Here is a 24,656-nt window from a genome sequence, read left to right as displayed (position 1 = left end):
GGATGGCAGCTGCTTCTGCCTGAAGATACTAATCTCTAGGTTACTCTGTTTCCACTATTTACTTTTTCAGGTCTCCAATACCCTATGTCTCCAATTCCCTATGTTAAATCACCTCTATGTGAAATAGCAGCATTGCATCTGTTTTCTGATTGGGCCTTATGCAGTGGTACTAGGAGTGGTTCCCAGGAGATAAACCCTAAAAATGGGATTCTGGGATTGGGTTGCTACCATCTAACATTGAACAATTGTGACCCTCCAGTATACTCCCTACATAGCAACTACTGTGACTTTTATAGAATGTCTGTCATCACCTTGGTGGCTCATCATTGCCGTCAGGAGACTGGGTTTGATGAGGCTCTCAGGGTTGCAGAGCCCCCGTTTTTCCCTCTACTTCTTTTCTTGCCATTACTTCCTCCTCCCTCATGCTCCAGGTTCCAACTGCCCTGAACTCCTTTCCATTTCAGAACCACTATGTCTCTTTACACCCTTAAGGAAGCTGTTTCCCCAGCCTTGCGTACGTACCCCTAATCCTCTGTTCACCCAGTTAATTCCCACTTAGTGGAGGTAGCACTTTCTCCAAGGTTTCCCAGGTCTGCATGCCACCTTCACTGCATCCATTATAGCAGTAATGATACTGACTGTTAGCTCAGCGTACTTAACTTGTATTTTCCACAATTTTGAATTCTGGAAAGATAGGTGATACGTTTATCTTGTTCTCAGTTTTGATCCCATATATGTGTTCAATATAGTTTGTTGAATGTATGAATGGATCCATGAATGAGAAGGCATAGATAAATTAATTGTTACTAGGGAGATTTCAAAATGCTTCTTAAAGAAGTTAGGATTTTTCACTGGGCTGCTAGATCCAATTTCTGACACTGTAGCAATTTTTCAGAAAATATTATCCTTAGCTTCCATGGACTTCCCAATAAAATAGGTAAAAAGATTTATTTTTCTTTTAGGAGTATCCAAATTATCAAGCAGCTCTTGGAAAACAAACTTCTTGGGAATAAAACTTCTATCTTTCGGATTTATCAATAGGCCAACCACCACACAGATAAAGCTTACTTAGAAAAATAGTAACTCACCTCCCTTGATGTTAGTCGCCCATCGTCTCCCTTTTAGAGGCCTAGCCTGTTTACAACATCTGATCTAAGTAAAATAGTGTATAGAGATCGCAATAAACTTACTGTATTGTATTCCTTTCAAAACCTCACACACATCAGATTTTAGAAACTGCTTTACACTAAGTATGTTATAAAACTGAACATTACTTTCAGAACTCAGTAAATGGAAAGAAAAGTGCCTCAATGAGGTAAAAAATCACTACATTGATCTCCATACATAGATTTACTATTTAAATTGCAATTTTTTCCCTATTTGGAACCCATTATTCCCCCACTCAGGGAAATGGCTAAGTTTTCCTATAGTTTTGTAACTTTACAAAACTTTAACAGTAACAGAAACAGACCTACATGAGTTTTACTCTCCAATCTTACCTTCCATCCTTTCAATTTATTTATGATGAAATGAGTCAAACATCGGCCAAAAGCTTCCAGCTTAATTTTTTTTAATGTTTCCTGTCCAGTTAGTAGACTTACTTGTGCCGAGCAAAAGTCATAACATTTTGCAGTTCAAAGGTTTAAGTCCTTAGGAATTTGGTTAATCATTTGCTTTTTTCCTTGGTCTCTTGGTAGCAACAATATGCTTGCACAAACCGATGTCACAGATCCCTCATTTATTTTGAGGTAATTGTTGAAAACCTGTTCCTGGTACGAGGTTAAAAACAGCAACACGGAAAGAAATAATTTTCTAAAGTTGTTTAGCTTTTCAAAATAGTGAAGTAGCAACAGAAAGTAGGGGGGTGATTTTCTATCTCTTGACTTTGACAATGGATCGAATGCCTGGCCCTACCCCTTCTTCTCCCTGACTTCCTTCCTCACACCATATTCCTTGGTAAACTCAAACAGTCAACCTAAATGGGCTCGCTATACCTGACTCTCTCAGTCTCATTTCCCTCTGTTTTATCTTGAAAAATCCATTCAAATCAATAGTCCACAAATTGCTTCTGTGTTCCAGTGAAATCTTACTCTCTTATTCATGGCATCACATAGGGCTTTTTTGCTTCTCTCTTTTCAAAAAAGGGAAGGAAGCAGAGACATAGCTACAGAGCAAAGACATATGAATGAGCAGGAACACACCCTTCCTGAGAACTGATCCCTGAAAAAGCGAAAGTAAAAAGTTTAGGCCACAGTTAAGTGGCAATGCTCTACAGCAGCTTGCCTGTGCTTAAGCCACAGCTGTGTGACAGCTGTTTCTCTTTGACCTTATCCCATTATTTGCCTCTTTGTGCCTGCCTTGGTCTCCTCATCTGCAAAATAGTAATGATGCTAACACCTGCCTCATGAGATTGTCATGAGAATGAAATGAGAGAATTTATGCAAAATGTTTAGGACAGTGTGCACCGTAGGCACTCAACAAGTGTTATCTATTGTAATTTTCTTTGTCTCCTAAAAAGGCCAGTCTGTTCACACCAATTAAAGAAAACTGGGAAGTCATTAAGAAACAAGAGATATGAAAGAAGAAAAATGGCAAGAAGATAGGTATAAAGCAGAGAAACACTTTAGGTATAACGAGCAATGTCCCTGACCATGGATGTGCAGGAGACCCAGGTGGCGAAGAAATTAGGCCTAAATAGAGACTAATCAAAAGGTAAAGAAAGTACTGACATCCAACCTCTCAGGGTGCAGCATGGGGTCTGCGGACCTGCAGGGGCTCTCCTGCATATGCAAAAATATATTGCATATCAGTGCAGTTATCATGTAGTAATTGCTAGAAATTGATACATATTTTACATGTTGATAGATATGTCCAATATCCCTGCAAAATGTTGAACTAATTGTAAGTAATCCTTTACCCTGAGCATATGAGGTTATTTTTTTCCTGTCCAATCCTGGTGTTACCAACCTTAGCAGTGTTTGCCAATCTAGTAACTGAAAAATGGCATGTTATTAAAATTCACATTTGTGGGTTATTAATGAGGTTGATCATCTTTGTATATGATAGGTTGTCAAGGAAGTGGAGGGGTTCTTTTACGCAAAAACTAAATTTTTTTTCAATAATGTCAAAATAACATATGCATGAGTTGGAGATGAGAAGTGAGAAATTCAGTGGGTTTCTTTTAGTGGTTGAGCTAAAGATTACAGAAATATTGGGAATAAAAGGAAAATTGCTCCATAATAGCTGTAGTAAATCTCAGTTCAAGTTAATCTAAGTGAAAAACAAAAGCTCTTTCAATCAAGTTGTATGTTAGCGAAGAATGACTATTACTTGGGTAGAGACCATGGCCTTTTGATAGAACTCTAAATAAACAAAGCTTGGATGCTATGGGCTGTCAGGACTCACAATATTATATCAATCAATTTGAATTTATTGAATACCTACTACAGGCATGGCAGATACTGATGATCTAAATATTGCCAAGACCCAGGCCCTAACATTGAAGAGCTGCCCTTTTTTAAATTTTTAAATTTTTTAATTAGAAAACTATTTTGCAGTAATATTTTATTATACATAAAGATCAAAGAGTGGTCCTTAAAGTGACTGACTGTCTTCATTACTTAAGAGGTAAGAAGCTCATCATTGGCTACTTCTAAGAACTGGCAAAACATGACTGCCTGTGGGAGAAACTGTAGGCTGCTTTCAACCTCACTTACATATACATATGTTCCTTGCTCTCACCCCAGTGAACATGCAACCCTTTAAGTTACATATTATTTGAAAGACAATTTTCATAATATACTCCCAAAATCACATAGTCAGAATTTCCTATTATTTACTAATAATAATCCTTATTAGTCTCACATGTTGGAGAGTGAATTATTTTAAGGCAGAGACCCTAAGTCTCAAGATACGCATTCCACGCAGCATATCAATCACTTAGTAAGTCCCCATTGAGAAGGATCTAATCATCAAAGGCAGAGGCAGAGAAACAGACATTCAAATAGTCTGTTGTTACAAGAGAGAAAAAGAGCCTCTGACTCTGGCTTCACATCCCTTCCTGACAATTTTCAAATCACAGACCATAAACTGCCAGGCCTAACCCAGTCCTGATGTTTAAAAAAAACTTCGTAAGTGTATTCTACGAAACTTTAAAGAAATTATCTCAGGCTTCTATGGTGGTGTCCCCAGAGATTAATATCAGAAAAACATTTGTAATTTGTGCCCCAAATTACACATTAGGCTAACATATTAGTATTTTTGTCCTAACACCCAAATCACAGTTATCTTCACAGATCCACTCACATAACAGTATTCTTTCAGCTCGGTTGGGCTGTGTTTACACTTTGTTGTAGCTACAGGTACCAGAGGCGGCAAACTCCTCCAGAGTACTTGTTTTGGTCCCCCCTCTTGGCTTTGGGCTTCCTGTGCACTGCCCGCAGGACAGTGTCTGTGTTTTCCAAGTCTTTCAGCTACAATCTGCTGTTACTGAACTGTTGTCCTTTGGGGTACTGGTAGGTATGGGGGAAGGAGGTCTCCTATAATCTAAAACTGTCAGGTCCTATGAGCACTCGACCCACTGGTCATATTCAATCCCTTTGGATTCCCATAATTTTATTCATACCCACATATATCCCATCTTGTCCATCCCATTACCGTTTCTTTCTTAGCCCACTTGAGTGCTCCTTCAGGGCAGCATTCATGTTTTAATCCTCTTTTTATATCCCAGACAAGAGCATACTCAGTAAATGCTGTTAGTTTCAATGAAAGAGTTCTTTTCTTTCAACACTGAAGATTTCACTCCTTTCTTTCTGTGCCTGCTTAGCGTCTGATGAATAAACCCCTGTAAAATTATTTACCCTTGTTCCTCTAGGTAAGGTGTTCTTTCTCTCCCCTGATTTCCATCAGGATTTTCTCTTTTTCTTTGGATTTCTGCAGTATGATAAGATATGCCTGGTTTTTGTGGGATGTTGTGGTTTAATGGGTAATATATATGGGGTCTTTGTCCTGGGTTCCTAGCACAGGGCTCCTAAAACTCTTGTATTTCCTGGTAGGGGTGTCTTGTTATTCCTAACAAGCCCCTTTCAACAATAGCTGAGTTTATGCCAATGAGGTGACTCTTGTGGACCCCTAGAGTGCTTTAGGATTAGGACTGGTCACCACAAAGACCAAGGCATGATTAGACAGTTGGAACTTTAGCAACACCCCCTCCCCAACCTCCAGGGAAGAGAGAGGGGATGGAGATTGACTTCAATCACTAATGGCCAAAGACTTCATCAATCATGCCTGCATAATGAAACCACATAACAAACCCTAAACAACAGGATTCAGGAAACTTTCAGATTGATGAACATATGGAAGGGCTGGTAGGATGGCATGGAGGCTTCACACTGCCTTCTACCTCTCCCCTCCTTCTGATACCTTGCCCTATGTACCTCTTCCATTTGGCTGTTGCTGAATTGTATCCCTTATAAATTAATTGGTAATAGTAAGTGAAGCAGTTTGTGAGTTCTGTGAATCATTCAGCGAATTATACAACCTGAGTGGGGGGAGGTCAAGGGGCCCCCAAATTTATAGTTGGCTGGGAAGAAATGTGAGTAGTCTGATGTAGGCATCTTATATGTGGCTGGCATCTGCAGTGGGGAGAGTTTTACAGGCCTGAGCCCTTAACCTGTGGGGTCTACACTAACTCTAGGAACTGGCATAAGAACTAAATTGAACTGCTGGACAGCCAATTGGTGTCAGAGAACTAGAGAATTGGTGCAAAAATAAATCACACATTTGGTATCAGGGAAAAAAAATCATTAGGTATTTGTCTCTGAGCCCCCCTGGATCTGTGAACTGGTGTCTTCCTTTTAGAAACTGTTTAGCCACCATCACTTCAAATATTTCTTCTGCTCCTTTCTCTCTTCATCTTCTGGTTTTCTGGTTACACTTATTCTACACCTTTTTATATTGTCCCACAGACTCTGAATGTTCTGTTCTTTTTAAAATTATTTTTTTTCTTTGCATTTCAGTGTAGAAAGTTTCCATTGATCTATCTTCAAGTTCGCCAATTCTTTCTTTAGCAGTGTCAAGCCTCTTTGTGAGTCTATCAAAGGCATTCTTCATTTCTTTTAGCATGTTTTTTATTTTTAGTATTTTCTTCTGATTCTTAGAATTTCAATTTCTGTGTTTACATTACCCATCAGTTTTTTATGTTGTCTAGCTTTTCCATTAGAGCCCTTAATGTTTCACAGTTCTGTAATTTAACAGATAATTCTAGTATCTGGATTGTATCAGTGTCTGTTTTTAGCTTATTACTTTTTCTTTCTGGATTGTGTTTTTTCTTGCTTTTTGGCATGCCATATAATTTTTTGTTGAATTTGGGACATGTTTCATCAGTTGATAGGAAGTGAACTAAATAGCATGTTAGTGTAATGATTTACATTATTTTTTCATCATAGTGACTATAATGAAGGCAGAACATAGTACTGTATTCAACAATAAAGCATATTCTTGAACTTATTCATTACTATTCCTGATTCAAAGATGTACCTTATTGGGTCTAAAACACACTGAGAGTCAATAAGCTAGTTTCTCAGACTACCACTTGTAACATCTTTAAAGACACTATGAAAGGTAGGCTCACACCACCAGTCAAGGTTAAAGAGAGAGCACTAGTCTATACATATTACCAACTAGTTGCTTTTCTTGTAATTCAATGTAGTAACACTTGGTAAGGACATTCTCTAAAACTTTTTCATATAAGTAGATGAGACTGGGCCAATATTTTTAGGCCACTATAATGTCATTTAGTCCAGTGAACTGAGATGCAGAAAGAAATTTAACTCCTTCACTTTTAATTATCACAGACTATTATGGGAGAGATAATCAGCCTCATATTTCCAACACAAATGGTTACAATTTTTAAAAGTTATGACAGGGAATTCTATGCAGTTGAGTTCTATGCTTTTCTAGGTCCTGTTAAAGAAACCACAGTATTCCTGGTTTCACGAAGCTAGTCAAAGTTAAGAAGTAAGATAACACTGAAATTCATATCACAGATTCTTAAGTGTCAAGGTCAAACAATCAAAGACAAAAAGATGATCTGCTTCACTGACTTTTGGCAAAAGGGCCCTAAACTGACAAAAGGAGTGAGAAGGCCAAGATCAGAGAAAAGCTCTGGCCTGCTTATTTCAAAGTCACCTCTCAGGAGGGGAAGGGAAGACCAGATAAGTCTAAAAATGAAGAAAGACATTGAAGATAATCCACAGTTGCTCAAAGAAAAAGATATGCTGATGAAGCCCTTAATTACAAAGGAGAATGGAGCACTCTTCACGTAAAATACCATCTTTCCTATCCTTTAGTATCCTAAATCCTGTAAAGTCACCATTCTGTTCTGTTACCACTATTAAGATGTACTCTCAGAAAGGAACATAACAAATCTCTGAGGGAAGGATTTCAGCTGTAATCTTATTAGGGGAAACAAGCCTAATTATGGATGTGCAGAGTGTCTTGTCAGAGAATTCTCCAGAACCTTTAGTCAAGGAAGATCTAAGATACAAGCCTAGCTACCAGGCAGGAAAAGGTTAATCTGTTGTTCTTTTATTAAATTGAGCAATATAGTACATACCACATAAGATGACTTTCCCCAAGCAATCACAGGAATGTGGTTGTCTCATCCACTAGACATGAGCACTACAGCTACCTTTTGGATCAGATCAAGACACATCCTAATTTCTTCAATAGCGACCATTTAGCATGTCACCACTTTTCCTTTATAAACCTTATGCTTGGTGACTTCTGTTACTGGCTGTGCCCAGGCCACAGAATTGAATAAAATGAAACATAAGAATTGGCAGCAACACAATGCAGCAGGAAGTGATGTTGGTCATGGAAAGAACTATTTACCAAGCATGAAACTAGGTTAAGCAGCTCTTCCAGTATAATAAATTGAAGTAATCAACTAATTCATCAAACATTAATTGAGACACACAGAATACATAAAGCACTGTGCTGTGCTCTAGGGTAAGGGACTAGGGGAAAAAATACAAAGGTAACAGAGATGTTGGTGCCTACCTCCAAGGAGTATTCTGTCTCAGAAGATGGAGAAGCTGACAGTAACCACTACAAACAGGAATAATAGAGCAAATTGAAGGAGACTGATAATGGGCCAAAGAAGAAGAGAGCAGGTGATCTTCGATTTCCAACTTGAAATACAGTAATAAGCCAAATGAAGGGAGTCACTGAATCTACTGAAACTAACACTAAAACAGTGAACAGAATTTTCTCAGGTTATACACACTAATCCCCACATCTCATTATCCATTATTTGAAATATTCAGTAAAGTAACAACTTTGATTTTTTCACTGTGGACCCAGTTCAATGGAATTCAAGGAAAAAAAAAGGCACCCAGTCAAGTTGTTCTGGTCAACACCACCTGCCAAATGGTCTATATTAGAATTATAGACACGTGGGGAAGAAAGACTATATTAAGTAGGGATGTGTCCTGACTTTGTGGTTGACTACCTAAAAGAACTTCGAGGTAAACCTGGCTGGATTTAGAATCACAGAAAAATAGCACCTGAAGTCTACATACTTCTTAGCTCTTGATTAAATCGCTTACTGTTTAAGCAATTTTAACTTGTTATCTTCAGCTGAGAGTCCCATTTGAGGTGGTCTGGTCAACTAGCGCTGTTAGCTCTTTTGAGATTACAGTTAATGTTTCTTTCATTTCTAGGATTCTTCAGTAGCACTTACCACAAGACAGACACTAAAATATTTGGGAAGAAGAAAGGACAAAGGAAAATCACAAGTCAGCCTGCACTCCCTGGACTCTATCCTCAGCCAGTGTGGCATCTGTAGGCAATGAATGGTGAGCGTGGTAACAGAGGCACACACAACCGAGCCCACAAACAGCCACCTCCGTCATGCAAGAGTGTTGATACTGCCACTCAGGTGGGAACAACTGGGGCCAGAATCCCCAAGGCAGCGAGACGAAGGCACTGCTGCCACCAGCTTGGCCTCCTGTTTATCACACGTAGTATCAGTGTAGGTAGGGAAGCCCACGCATTGCTGAAACAGAGCCGGAAGCACGTAATGTCTTGAACACTTCAGACTTCTGTGTCTTGCTCCCATGGTGGGAAATGGGTGAATGAGGTGTTCCACTTCCTCACCCGAAACAGGCCTTCAAGCTGATGGGCTGTGCTATGCTCATCACGGTCAGCCTGTTGGCTAGACCTCAGACCTAAGGGCAAGGGAGGCTGGAAAATGCACTCCTGCTGTGGGCTCAGGACAGAAAATGGCAGATTTGGTAAATAACCAACAGCCTCTGCCACTGTATCTTATGGCTCTTCCTTCCTCTTCCAAATGTCCCCTTGCCATGTTGACTGATTGATTGCCAAGGACTCTTATGCAAAAAGGTAAGAATCTGACCCTTTATTTCTGAAGGAGAGGGAATAACTTGAGATTAGGGCCCAGATGAACCAGCTCATGAAGAGGCTTGCTTAGCTTTGTCCAAGTCACCTTCAGATAATACAGAGAAATTTTCCCATGTCCCCACTTCCCTTAGGGCTTTTATCAGGATTCAGCCAAATAATACTACAAAGGGTTCATCTCTAAGCTGGCAAATACTAGTATAGCTAATTACTTCCCTCATAAGGGAGCAAAATGCTAAGCATTTCCTTGAGACCCTCAGTGATTCTGTTTCCTGGCTAAGAACCATCATGACTTAGACTTGGTACTTTTATCACCAGCACTAAAGCTGACTTCCTTCTCAGAGCAATCCTTCACAAAGAGAGCATATTTCACTTCAAAGGCATTGTACACATTCAGCAATGGCTAGAAACAATGCTGTGCTGAAATGTAGACACTGGGCAACCGGCTACCACACTCCTAGGGTAGTTACCCCACACCCGCCTCTGAAAGCATCCACCAGAACCACGGCTCAGGAAGACAACAAATTAGCACATGTCATGACACTGCATGTGTGGGTAAAGTGACGGTTCTTATGGCTAGGACTCTCAACTGGCCCTGGTCGGCTTGCTCACTACATACGTGTGGGCAATACATCATTGGATGCAGACATAATTCTAGTGCTCAACCTATCACCAGGAGAACAAGCCAGGTAATTTTACCCCAAGAACATTCCATTGTCATTCCCCGGTCTCACTGAATCCATAGTGAACTTCCCCAGAGCTGAAACCCATTGGCAAGACAGCATGGTCTATCTCAAATATTAAATACTGACATGACAATTATGTACCACAAATACATTGAATCATATGCTCTCTTGGCAAGGAATAGGTGTGATTTATCTTGATATACTCCACAATGTCTTATATACACCATCATTCAATAAACATTTGAATGAATACTGTAGTTATAGAGTTTTCACCTGTCAGTAAGTCCTCTGCACGTGTCCGTATAAGGTCTGTTAGCCTTGAGAACAACCACTCAGCTCTCTGACTCATTCTGTACACAACTTTACCAATAGGTGTGAGTAAATGCTTTCTGACTGTGACAGAGACAGTGATGGTGGTGACAACAGCACAATCAGCCACAATATGTAAAAGGTGGGACCATTTCATGTCTGTAGGCCCAACCAATTACCACAAGCAGTGCAAGGTTCTAGGGCCTGACACAGTTCTCTCACCCTTGGCACTATTCCTATCCCCCATTCCTGTTTTAATTTTCTCCATAGCTTGTATCACCATTTGACATTTTAAACCTATTTGTGTGTCTGTCTTCCCCAGTAGAAGCTCTGTAAGGGCAGGGAATTATGCCCCTATTTTCCAGAACCCAAAATAGTGCCTGGCACATCAGAAGTGCTCAATAGACATCTTTGGAAGGAATGGATGAAGTGAAGATATTTGGATTCTTTCCTCTAAATCTGAAGATTTGAGTCACAAAAGAAATTATCTCTGCAAGCTCCAGAATACTCATTTTGACATAGTCGAAACTTCTCAAAGAGAGATCTCACAGATAAGCTACTTCCTATGTCATAAAGCAGGGCTATTAGAAACTCAAGTAGTAGTCATGTCTACTTAAAGTCCCCAAGTAAATTGAGAAAGGACAGAATCTTCAGGATTGGACACTTTGTTGGCAGCCTTTCACCAAAAAACCCATCTGTGCAGAACTGGCTCCCTGTCCACCAGGCTCGCTGTCCATCCCAGGGTCCTGCCCATGGGGCCGGCACCAGCACCTGAGGCATGAAACCAGGCAGGAAGATGGGAAATTCCTTCAAGCAGCTTCAAAAACAGATTTGCCTGAGTCCCACAAGAACAAAATAATCAGACCCTAGATTTAGTCTACCCATGAAAAGTAACTACAATTCATTTAAAGAAAAAAAAAAAAGTTTAAGTCAGTTCTCCAAAAGTGGTCATATACCTGATAAGATAAATTAGGTTGCTAAGAAATCACTGAATGTTATAGAAAATAGTATGGAGATTCTTCAGAAAATTAAAAATAGAACTACCATATGATCCAGCAATTCCACTTCTGGGTATTTATCTGAAGAAAATGAAAATACTACATCAAAAAGACCCATGCACCTTCATGCTTATTGCAGCATTATTTACAAGAGCCATGATATAGAAACAACCTAAGTGTCCATCAATGCATGAATGCATAAAGAAAATCTGGAATGAAATACACAATGGACTATTACTCAGCCATGAAAAAGGAAATTGTGCCATTTGTGACAACATGGATGGACCTTGAGGGCATTATGCTAAGTAAAATAAGTCAGACAGAGAAAGACAAATACCATGTAATTTCACTTATTTGTGGAATCTAAAAAACAAACAAACAAAAACCAAGCTCACAGATTCAGAAAACAGGCTGGTGGTTGCCAAAGGTAAGAGGTGGGGACAAAATGGGTGAAGGAGGTCAAAAAGTACAAACTTCCAGTTATAAAATAAATAAGTTATGGGGGTGTAATGTACAGCATGGTGACTATACTTAGTAATGCTACTGCATATTTGAAAGTTGCTAAGAAAGTAGATCTTAAAAGCTCTCATCACAAGAAAAAATATTTTTAAGTATGTAGAGTGATGATGTTAATTAGTATTGATGAAACTTTAAAATCCATGTTTTATTACATTTTTGGCATATGGAGAACAGTGTCTATTGGCAACAATGATCCCTGCTTTTTCTTCTGCTGACTATCAAACAGTAATCAAATAACACTTCCAAAATAATGGTAAAGACACTACCTGCTTGAGAATGTGTAACACAAAAGATTTTTACATGTCAAAAGTTTTTGTAGATACAGAACATTTTACCCATCAGAAATTTTTAGAATAGGAGACATTAGTATTTAACAGTTCATGGAAGAATGACAAAGTTTGTAAATCCAAAAACTTGCTTCTCAAACTTTCCAGTAAGACTTTCTTCAAATATACTCTGGCCGAAAGGTTTGCTTCAAGTTTTTTTTGTTTTCTTTTGTTTTTTCTTTTGTTTTGTTTAAAGTAAATACTACACCAGTCAGCCCACCAGCCAGTCAGAATATATCAAGTATTACACCCAGTGATAGGCATGAGGAATACTGAGACATGGATATAATATATACAACTTTGATTGTGAGTTACTAGATTTATCAGTGACATATGAAAGAATAGACTGGGTGATAGCTAAGATCATCCCTAGTTAATCTGTTTTGTTTTGTTTTTTACTTAGGACATGAGACCCTAGACCCAGCTCTACCCAGTTTAAAACAGCTTCCCACAACTATAAAACCTAACAAGACATCAAGGCAGGCAGTAATGAAAAACTTACATTTCAAAGTCGTTCAGTAAGTGGGTAAATCTCAGTTCCTGGGTTTTGATATTTGAGGTTCTAAAACTTAAACATACATCTTCAGATCTTATCTAATTTCCTACAGATGTTTTCCTCTCAATCTTATTTACAAATCACCTTGTGTTCTTCTGTTTCCATTTTCCTACTTGTCTCTTAAGGTAAAGAGAAAAATAGTAATTTATAAATTATACAAAAGTATATAATAAATAATTAAATGTATTTCTTTTCCAGACCTAAGCCCCAAAATGTCAGATTCCACAGTATCACTCAGCATAGTCAAAAGAGGAGAAAAGCTCTCCTCCCTTAGTGAAACAGAAACCTAACAAGACCAATCACACCCACTGAGGAACAGGGAATGGCCTCCATGTCACAGCCTCTCTAAGAACTCACCTCAAGTTGGCTCTGGCCTTCAACTAAACAGTGTTGTGCAGTTCGACTGGTTTCTGTTACTGGGCACCAGAGCTCCAGATCCTCTTCATGCAAAGTGATGTCATGCAAAAAACCTGGATTTAGAACCAGACCAAAACGCCACAGAGCTGTATATGACACGGCCCTAAATTTTCAGCAACAGTGACTGCCATTGTATGAGCTACAACCCACACAAGCCCATTATTTATCTTTTCTAGAAAGAGTAGCACCCTCCAAAAAGAAATGATATTCTGATAGGATGTCCCCAAACTCCCCATCCACCTAATTTCAGGTATGTTTCAACTCTAAAATCCTTTAACTCTGAAAGATACAAAACACAACTGCTCCCAACAGTGGCTTTCTGAGATTTAGGGGAACAAGGATGAGATCTTCAAAGTTTCGGAGATCTTCTGAAATAGTCTCATTTCCTCTTGGGAATCATCCATATAATCGATTCTACCTCCAAATGTATTCCCAGAATTCTGAGTTCTTACCATAGAGATTTTTAATCAAGCAGTTGTCACAAAGACGTGTTAAGTTATGGCTCACTTTGTGAGGGACACCTTTACTTAGACTTGAAAAGAGATTTATAGACTACTCCAAAATTGTCTGTAATTAGACAAAGAGGAAGAACAAAAAATAATCTGGCTTTCATTTTCACTTCAATAAAACTTTTTCTCCAGTAAACCTGTTCTGGCAATTAAAATCAATTCTAATTTTCTCTTCCCAAGCTCTTAAGAGAAAGAAGGTAATTAACTAAACAAAATGTGAATTTTAAATCAGAATTGCCTGGGGTTACCTCATACTTAAGTAGATGTGACAAAAACTAATAAGTACATATGTGTAAAACATATTTTTATAAAGTGTTCACCTACTTTAACCCAGCCTTTGAGTTGGGACAGCACTATGGACAACTCCACACACAGCGCATCTTTCCTCCTAGTCCTTCAAGGTCCTTTTGAAGAGCAGAGTTTTCTAAACAGGAAACCAAAGCACCAAAAGACGGGGGCATTTTCCTCAGTGACACCAGAACCCTAAATTCCTGGCATTCCCCAGACATATTTTCAAGGCTTGCTTAATCATATGCCACATGCTTTCCATGTGGAGATGGGTCTGTTCAGTGAATTTAACATGAAACTAAACATTTTTCTCACATTTTGCTCAAAGTGACAAATATGAAAGAAAATAAAATTTTGACATTACCAGTGGTAGCGCCGATCCCCAGGAAAGGCTATCTCTCCCCTTTGTACTCTGACTCATGTATTCAAAAACTATCTTCAGCAAAGTCAGTGAGATGACTTGCTAGAAAAGCCCAGGCATCTGACTTTCCAAATATATACATTTAAATGCAACAGGTCACTTAAAGCAGATATTTCAATGATTTCACTGTGACATAGTTAATGTTGGAAAACATAACAAACAAGGCTCCAGAGAAAAATGAATTTGCTCATAAACACAAAATCTCATTTATTATTTACCATCTACTTTCTAACAAAGAAATCTGTATTTTACTTATGACCCCTGAAACCCTTGACATGCTCTTTGCTGCACTCTCTACCTGAACCACAAGGTAATCATGAAGCACCTGAATGGTGATGTAGGCTCTCATCCAAGCTTCCTATATGATAACAGTTTTCCAGATGGCACCTGAGGCTGTCAGGTGCTTCTTACCTTTGTAAACAGTCAAGGGTACTATGTAAGGCTGTTCCTGCACATACACTCACTTCTGAAGGCTACTACGAGCTGTTTTGAAAGCATGCTTCTTTTTCATGGAAATGCTTTCCTGTGCCTTGGATATAACAGTTAATGTTGTTTATTACCCAAGAGAAGCCACAGTATTGGGAATGGTAAACAAAGGATGAATTACTGAGTTCAGCTCAACAGGAGGAAACAAAATAAAGATTCCCCTGAGGCCCCAGAACTGTAAAATCCAATGGTTTTAAGTAGCCATCCTTTAGATATTTGTATACTATTCAGAGATGGAAAAAATATGAGAGTCCAAGGCTCATGGCACCATTACTCAGTTTTGAAAACTCCAGGATGCTTTCTTGCAGGATTTGGTTCAACTAACTACAAGATTTAAAGGAGTATTTCTAAACTACATAGTCAAGCAATCAATTGGATCCAGGGTTCAGAAATTAGTGGGAAACGGATGAACCATTATTGAATTCCAAGTCGGCTTTTCTCCAGATGGCTGATTCTTCTGACGTTAACACTCTATAATGAATGATTACTATATCCTGATTTCCCTACTTGACCAGAAAACAACATATTTAGTACATTATTTTTCATTATACCATGAAGCTATAGCAACCATTCATTCTGTCTCTACATCTGTTGTCTTTTTGTGAGCCATTCCATTTGAGAAAGAGGACTGCTAATTTTATATGGTGGCCCCTCAAATATACAGGTCTAGCATAGACCTAGTTTACAGCTTCTAAGTTTTAATTAATCATGCATTTTTGAACAGCCATGATTCTGTTTTCTGAAGGAAAAAACTGCTACATAAATATCTAGTTCCAAACTCTAGTTTTGCTACTTATCAGCTGTGAGACTTGAAGCAGATCACTCAAACATGAAAGAGAGAGCTGCAAAAAAAAGGGAGCTAATTTGTAAGGTCACTGGTGATTACATGTACGTGGCAAGAAATCTAAAAGATGAACCATCGAGGTAGCTCTCAAGTTTGTGGTTTTAGGACCCTTTACATTCTTAGATATTATTCAAGACTCCAAAGAATTTATCTTGGAAATTAAAAAACCACAAGACTATATGTGCACACATTCCAATAGCTAACTTGTGGTCTCTAGAAGACGCCACTACATATGTGAGAAAATTAGAATAAAAAAGGTAAATAATGTCTTGGTGTTATTACGAAAATTGTTTTGGCTTCACAGACCCCTGAATAGGGTCTCTGGAATCCGCAGTCATCCTCAGATCATGCTTTGAGAACCACTAGCCCAGAATATCCTAACATACAGAAAGCAGGGAAGCTGTCCAAGACTACCAGAATCATATCAAAGGGAATCAGGAGCCAATGAGGGGCTCCCACAGTCCAAAGAAGAGACAATTTTAGTATCAATAAGAATACATGCAGTGGATTGAAACGCTAATATTTTTAAATTCATGAATTCTTATGAATCATACTTTTCTCTCTCCCCTTCTACCCACTATCTTTGTCTTTGTTTCTATTTCTCTGTCTCTATCTGTTTTAATGGTTACCTTTGGAGAATATTACTAATTAATTGACTAATGGAGCCAACTAATAATTTTGAAAACTGGTAAACTGAAGGAAAAAAATCAAGTGTTCTTCCTGCTTTTCCTACATAAATTGTACATCAGGATAACCAAATACCTGCTTAGCAAGAGTTTCTTCTTATAAAAGTATTCTAGGTAATAAAGGAAGAAATGAGGAAAACAAAATAAGATTTTGAAACCCCTATTGAATTGACGGTTCTAGACAGCAAAAATCAACTGTCAACATATTTCTCTCTCATACACATACACATAGACATGGAAGTGATGTTAATTTAAAGAGACTTCTGATGGGAATACACAACCCACTCATAGTATTCTTGATAAAAAAGGAAACAGAATTTGACCCAGCCTCTAGATGTAACTACCAGTTCACAGGATATACTGCAGCTAAAGGACTATGTTAAACAGAGGAAATTTAACTCCATGCGATATAATTGACAAAAAATTCAACCTATGGGAAACTTTGCAGAATAAATGGTCTGGTTTGGCAAAAAATAAATTACAAGGGAAAGAGAGTGAAGGGGGAACCTATAGATTAAAAGGGACTGAAGAGACATGTCAAGCAATTGCAGTGTATGAACTTTATCTGGATCCTAATACAAACTGGAAAGAAAAAGTAATGAGAACAGAAAAATTCAAACACTGACTAGCTATTTTGTATTTATTATGTTAGAAAAGTTCTTAGAGTTAGATAATGATATTACAGTACTAAAAGAAAGAAAGAGTCCTTATTTCTCAGGGATGTGCACAGAAATACTTACTAAGGTAATAATAGGATGTCAAGAAGTTGCTTTAAAATAATCCAGAGCTAGGGAGAGGAGGTTGGAGTCTAGAGGAAGACTGGCCATAAACGGATCCTTGTGGAAGCTGGGAAAAAGGAACGTTTGGTCCATTATAATATTCTCTCTACTTTGATATGTGTTTGAGATTCTCCACACCAAAACATAAAACAGAAGTAGCCATGAAAAATGCCTTTTCTTCAGCACTTCTGCGACATGCTCAAGGGAGGGACGCATAAACTCTGCCGCCCAGCACTCAGCAGGGTCTGGCACCAGGCAGCTGTTCAGGGAGTGTTCTATCATGCCAGCTGTGGGCTGGAGGTCTGCCAAGCTGACCTGTCACAGGGCAGCTTCAGTCAAGAAGTCCTGAGTCAGCTGTCTCTCAACTGGAGACATCTTTTCACCAGAGCAGGAAACAGAATTGTATTTTATAGTATAGTTGTAACCAAGAAATAGAAACAAAAACTCTTCACAGAAAAAGAAAATACAAGAAAAAACTTAAGTTTTTTTTCTCCTGGGTATAGGGAGTGAGGGAGTTCATTTTTCTTTGCTTCTATTTGTCTGAGTTTTCCAAATTTTCTGTAATTTCTTTATTATTTTTAATGTGGGAGGAAACCTAACAAATCAGTTTTACTTAAATGATTTTTTAATCAGTTATGTCTTTAAATCATTTTATTTTAAAACCATTTATAACACCAAAGCTCTACAGATAGCTATTGATAAATAATGATAATGTTTTATTATATTTCTATGACCTTTCCTATGGCTTGTATAAAGGGAGAATATTATAATAATGAAGAAAACATTGAAAACTATCACTGAGAGATTTTTAAATTGAATTATAAAAACAGTAAGAACACCCTTTTTATATTTGGGAAGGGGGAGATATCTTTTCCTCTACAAAATAAAGGAGAATTGCTTTTTTGAAAAAAAAATCACATTTGGCTAAACCTAGCTCAAGGAGATCTCTGAAGGTTCTTCTAAACCTCCATTTCAGGAAGCTGGGGGCAAACAGGTATATCTGGGACCTAATGAAGAGGGTTCTGTCCAGATATTGGACAGATGTGGATATATACTATACCTACACATACATACACACACATGTACACATATCTCCACATACAACAAAACACTGTCCCCGCCCCCTACCCCCACCCCAACCTACAGTCCTGCTCTCTCCTGTCAGCTCAAAGAAAAGAACAGGAATTTGGTTTAATGCTAAGATTCCACACCTGGTAACATCACATTCTCCAAAGAATGATGTGTCTCACAAACAAAAATTGACACTTTCCTTTTTTTAGAGAAAAATGTTCCTTTCATAGAAATATTCCTCAAGAACTAGGCAATAGCTTAGAATCCTATGCTAGCTTTAATGATTTCACTTAGAAAATAAATGAAAGAATATCTGCCCTAGTGACTATTAATCACTGAACATGAAAAGAGACCAGTGTTGGAAATTTGGCATGGATAACTGTTATGTTTTCTACACAGGTCTAATTAAACATGATTTAGACTGCACGCTGCCTTTTTTTAACCCTGCTATTAAAGAAGCAAACAACAAGAATAAAGCTGAAACTGCCACTTCTCCTGGGCTTTATATATATCATGGGAGGCTGTACTCAAAAGTGAAGGGAGAAGTCAAAATAAGCCAGTATATGTCAGTGTAACCTTGTTGTTAAAAATGTGAGCTTTGGACCAGATTGCTGAGGTTAAAAACCACTCAACTGCACCCATTAGCTGTGTGACCTCGGACAAGCTGTTTAACTTCTCTGTGCATCATGGGTTCCTCACCTAAAAAATAAAGTTAAGAGTGGGAGTGTCACGGGGTTATTGCAATAACTGAGATGAGAAATGAAAATTGCTTAGCACAGGGCCTAACACATACATGTTCTACAAATGCTATCTACCAGTGCTGTTATAACCTAGTAAATTTTTTTTCTATTTCACCCTTTTTTCCCTTTTCACCCAACAAAGATTTAATAAAATTCTATATCTTTAGCCTCATCAGTGAGTACTGTAATCTATTTTAAACCTTGACTTTCCTATTTTCCCCAGAGCAGAAATTAACTTTTTCTCTAGGAAAAAAAGCAAAAAACAAAGATGGAGTTAGATGACCCTTTTCTTTGTGTCAATCACAGATCGTAGCAGATTCCTAACTCCTTGAGCCCAGAGAGAATCTCACTGTTTCTAAAGTCCTATGTAATTCTCGGAATTAGAGAGAGTGACTTCTCCAGCCCCACAATGGTTTGTATTGGGGCTCTAATTTCCAATTACACTATACCTCTTACAGTTCTTCTGAGAAAAAAGACAGACAATCCATGCCAATAAGAATGTTTGGAAGAAATTCACATTATTCTAGAGAAAGGAACACAAGCCTTAAGAGTATCTGCGTGTCATATACAATTTTTACTCAAAATGGTAGGTGTGTTTGTACTATAAAGGGACTCATAGTTTGTGAGCTTACTAATAGGACATGAAAAGGATTGCTGAAATCATAAAATAAAGCTGTGCAAGCACAAAACTTTTAATAATATACTCCAGGCTACAAACAGTGGGAAAGGAGAGATGGCATGTGGAAGTGTGGGTGGGGGAAAGGCTGAGGCTAAGATGCTAAACTACCTGGGATTGAGCCTTAGCTTGCCATCTACCAGCTCGAATTCAATATCTGCCCTGTCTGCTCAAACATCCATTCCTAAATCTTCCCTCTGTCCTAATGCTCTTGGTTGTGGGTCACTAACCATTCCCAAGTAAGGAAACACAGGACATCTCTTCAACATGCAACACAATTATACACTGCCCCCATCTCAGCAATTCAGAAAACACACCCCTAACCCAATCTTTGGTAAGTTTTCCTTTCTGTTCTGCATCACTGTGCTGCTGTATTACTTCATTTCCCATCCCTCCTGCAGGGTACACAAGCAGGACTCCCAGGAACTCTCTGTACACCTCAGACCCCAGCCCCTGAGAATGGTTTCTCATTGTCTGCAACTCAGCTCGCACACAGCTGCATGTGGGCACCTGCCCCAGGCCTGGTCAGTGCTGCGCTGGAACCCCAGCGCCCCCACAAGTCCCACGGACCTCTGAGCCCAATCTCCTCTCTCACTCTTTGCCAGAAGCATTCTCAAAGCAGTGACCTTTAATATTATGGGAGGCTATAATTATCCCTAGGACCCCAAACTCTCCTGGCTTTCCAAAGTACTGACCCAGAATTTAATTAAAAAGGTCAGAAACAGACTTGTAAACAGAGAACAGACTGGTGGTTGCCATGGTGGAGGGGGGTTATGGAAATGGATAAAACAGGTGAAAGGGATAAAGAGGTACAAATTTGAGATTATAAAATAAACTTGCCATGGGGATGAAAGTACATACAGGGAATTGTCTTGCCAATGGGTTTCAGCCCCAGGCAAGTTCGCTATGGATTCAGTGTGACCAAAGAAAATGACAGCAAAACGTTCTTTGGGGTGAAAGGGTTATACCCAACTTTATTTCCAGGTAGCAGGTCAGTCACTAGAATCCTGCTCACTCAAAGCAAGTCTGCATGCAGCAAGCCGGTCTCTGCTTCTGAGCCCCTCTGTCCACACAGCTGTCCCAAACAGCCATCCTCTGGGCCTCTGTCCTGGGTGCTGCCACCACTCCAGCCTCTGCTCTGCTCTCCTGCAGCCTTGCAGCCCTGCCACTGTGTGGCATGCAGAGTACTGGGAGGAGCTCTTTTTGTAGAGTCAACAGCCATGTATTGCCCACAGGTGTTCAGTGAGCTAGTCAACCATGGTCAGGTGAGAATCCTGGCCACAGGAACTCTCATTTTATCCACAGGAATATATTTTAAAAATTAAAAAATTAAAATAAAGACTGGATATAAAAGCCAACCATCAGAGAAGAGAAATGTGGTAAAATATCAGGGGGCCAAACCTCTGTATGTTGGATGTTATTCTCTGACATTACCACCCAGGGTTAGGGCACCCTCTGGACATTTTCTCTTTCCACATTCCTCCCTCAACAGTGACTTTTCAGGGTCACACCCCTCTCTGGAGTAGGAAAATCTTGTTTCCAAACCCAGAGAGCTGCACCGTGGTCCCACTCTGTCAATGTTAACAGCATTGCCTGGGAATAGGCTCCAAACTTCCCTATGCCTCAGTTTCCTTCTATGTAATGTTTTCGATGCTGAGATCTGTTCCTGTAACATCCTATGATTCTAAGGTCCCCATTTTATTCTTTGGTTGGCCTAAATGTAGAACCAGCATGATGTGAAAATCCTGAGATTCAGTTCATGTAGGAGGTAAGGCCTTCAGTGGTAAGCCTCTTCACTGTGGTTTTCCCTGACTGGCTGCCGAAGCCCAGTAAGAATAGCTACCATTACTGGCCTGCCTTGGGACCAGCACTGTTCCTGGCTGTTTAAGTACAAGGGACGCTGGCTCTGATGCCTTACGATTCAGAGAAGTAATTTTTGAGCTCTCAGATTACTGCTTATAAACTACAGCTGGCCTTGCTCAGCTTCACTTACTGCCAAAGCATGTCACACATTACAAATGACAACAGACGTCTCTAACACAGCTTCCTACTTACTGTCTCTTCAAAGGTCATCACAATGAAAGCCACAAGGAAATCAGTTAAACCTGGCCTCCACGTGAAGGTTTTGATTGTACTGTCAGTCTACCTTCAGAAGCAACAGGACTATCTAAGGCGAAAGAGCACCAAATCATTCCAGCAACTGAAGATTCTATGACTTCAGAGGTTTAAATGATTCACATTTTCTGTAGTAACTGCAAAGTGATTAAAGACACATTCTTCCTGATAAAGTATCACTCTTGGGACATAATGCAAAAACAGAGACGTAGGTATGTAAATATACTCTCTTAGCGAATTTCCATTGAAATCAAAGGTAAGGAGGTTTAAAGGAAGTGGATAACCTGTTATTAATAAACAGCCAACCCAATTACCAATTACCTCATTTGAATCCTGGCCCAAATCTTTCCTTCCTAATCCTGCAATCAGCGTGGGTGATCTGAATATCCAAACCATTGATACTCTGGTATATATTCTTTTGAACTGCCTCCTTTCTGAGATCCTCTCCTTCATTCACTCCACCTGAGCATCTACTGTCCAGTCAAACACCCCACCCTCTGAGTACAATACCCTCAGCTTCAGTTTCCTTATAAAATCCCCTTCATGTGATGAACCATTTGGGCCTTGCCAGAAGTTTCATCTCACAGCCCTCCTTACTCAGCTTCCTTTCTAAAGGCCATCATATCCATTCCACACTTGCCAAAAGCTCTAAACTTACTTTGCTCACCCTTTTGCCCTTTCCCTTTTGCAAACCACAGCCTTTGATGATGCCTGTATAGCTCTGTGCCTTTGACAGAGCACCTGGGCACTGGAGAGTCACACGCAGGCAGTGTTATCTACATACATGGGCACCAAATGCAAGTCCTCCAAAATGCTGGGTGATCCTTCCACATTTCTCTTGCAGACTCATTCTGTCACTCTCAAATACTATTTTACTTTCAAATTTCTACACCTTTGACAACCACACCATGCCACTCCCATTCTCTGATGGCTATGCCTCCCAACAGAGAAGTGGAACCCATCACACAGCACCTCCCCATTATCAGACTAACTTAGATCTCCACTGTGGAAAAAGTGAAGTTTCCTATGGCCAGGATTCTCACCTGGCCCTTGTCGGCTTGCTCACTACACACGTGTGGGCAATATGTTGTTATTGACTCTATATAAAGAGCTCCACCCAGTGCTCTGGGCTGCTGCATGGCTGCAGGAGAGCAGAGACTAGAGTGGTGGCAGTGCCGAGGACAGAGACTGAGACAACTGCAGGGCTGGAGAGGCCCAGAGACAGAGACCAGCTTGCTGCATGCAGACTCACCCTGAGTGGATGGGATTCTAGTGATTGACCTGCCACCATGGGAATAAAGTTGGGTATAAACCCTTTCACCCCAAGAACAATCTACTGTCATTTTTTGGTTTCACTGAATCCATAGTGAACTTGCCTAGGGCTGAAATCCATTAGCAAGACATCCACCAACCTTCAGCTTCTTCCCTCCTGTTTCATCCTGTTCCCTCATCTCATCCAAGGTCAACCACTCCTCTTGGGCTTCAGTCCCACTCTCTCCTAACTTTCCAGGCTCACATAATCAATTATCCATTTTCTCTCCTGTTTGTTCAATCAACTTCTTTCAACCAGGTCCTTCCCATCAACACTTTAACATCCTGTCTTGCCTGAGGGTTTCAGCCCCAGGCAAGTTCACTATGGATTCAGTGACAATGGAATATTCTTGGGGTAAAAGGGTTTATACCCAGCTTTATTCTCCTGGCAGTAGGTCGAGCATTAGAATTACATCCGCATCCAGTCATCTGCAGGTCTGTAATCCTCCATTTGGGCAGATGTCTCCACCCAGAGAATTGGGCAGAGCTCTTTATACAGTGACTCAGTCAGTAACAGCTTACTGCCTACAGGTGTGGAGGCATCAGTCTAGCACTAGGCCAATTACATCATCAAGTAGTTTAGGGTCAGTTGAGGATCTTGGCCATAGGAACTTCCATTATACTCAAGTGCTTCCTGTAAAGCATTCCACCTCAGCCTCACCTGTCTCCAGCTAATGTCTTATTTCTTTGCTTCACAGGAAAAACAAAAACTGTCCTCCTTGGGTATCTCTATTTTTTTCACTCATTTTTCAATCCATTCTAATCTGGCTTGGCTCCATCACTCCTGAAATAGCTTCAGTCTAGGTCAGTAATGACCTCTGTTGCCAAATTCAAGTTAGAATTTCTCCCCATTCATCGTTTTTGACATCTTGGCAGTATTTGGCAATGTTGGTCAGTCTCTCTCTGAAAAAATCCTTACCTTGGCCTCCACAACCAAGGCTTTCCTTCCTACTGCTTCCTTCTCTTCTTGAGCTTGTCCTCTTTTACCTGTTCTTTAGGGTTCAAGCTCCTCAGAGCTTGAAAGTGAGCCCCCTTTTCTTTTTACTCTGTATTAGTGGTCAAAAGTCCAACTACATGCAGGGCAAGCAAATAATACAGTGAAGTGAGGCAAAGTTGACATTCACTTCCCTCTCAGCTCTACACTTTAAGACACAACAGAATGAGTGGGATAGCTGACAACAGACTAGGCATCCGAGGAAGAGGACAATAGGGAGAGGCACAGGCTATGGTAAAATGGAGAGCACGTGCTCCTACTAAAAGAGTAATTACTTGGCTCAAGTCAGAAGTCCTGAGGGATAAATGGAGGTTGGGATTTTTAAATCTTGGTAACTGCATCAATTAAGATTTCTTTCTGGTGCAAATGAAAGAAATCCTTATCACACCAAAAGGAGAATTCATTGGCTCTTTTAACTGAAAAGCCTTGGTACAGCTGATACTGGGTATAGTCAATGTAATAAGGACCATTTTCCCTCTCTGGCTTCCACTTCTTTGTTATACCT

The 24,656-nt window shown here is 39.6% G+C and overlaps 1 protein-coding gene across 5 annotated transcripts in view; it reads right to left on the bottom strand.

Annotated features, from left to right (window-relative positions):
- STXBP6 (syntaxin binding protein 6) overlaps positions 1-24,656 on the bottom strand; it is a 261,191-nt gene that overhangs the window by 211,745 nt on the left and 24,790 nt on the right. Inside the window, exon 1 of one of the 5 annotated variants that reach the window (XM_073211424.1) lies at positions 1,500-1,651. The exons of the other annotated variants lie outside the window; for them this stretch is intronic. Coding sequence (XP_073067525.1) covers positions 1,500-1,506 — 7 coding nt within the window. The 5' untranslated portion in view covers positions 1,507-1,651. Of the gene's footprint in view, positions 1-1,499; positions 1,652-24,656 lie in introns of those variants that run through there. 5 annotated transcript variants of the gene reach the window in all.

This window comes from Manis javanica, chromosome 8 (genome assembly GCF_040802235.1).
Source record: "Manis javanica isolate MJ-LG chromosome 8, MJ_LKY, whole genome shotgun sequence".
NCBI classification, from domain to species: domain Eukaryota; kingdom Metazoa; phylum Chordata; class Mammalia; order Pholidota; family Manidae; genus Manis; species Manis javanica.
Note: the sequence above shows the minus strand (reverse complement) of the source record. Positions and strands in the feature narration are given on the sequence as shown.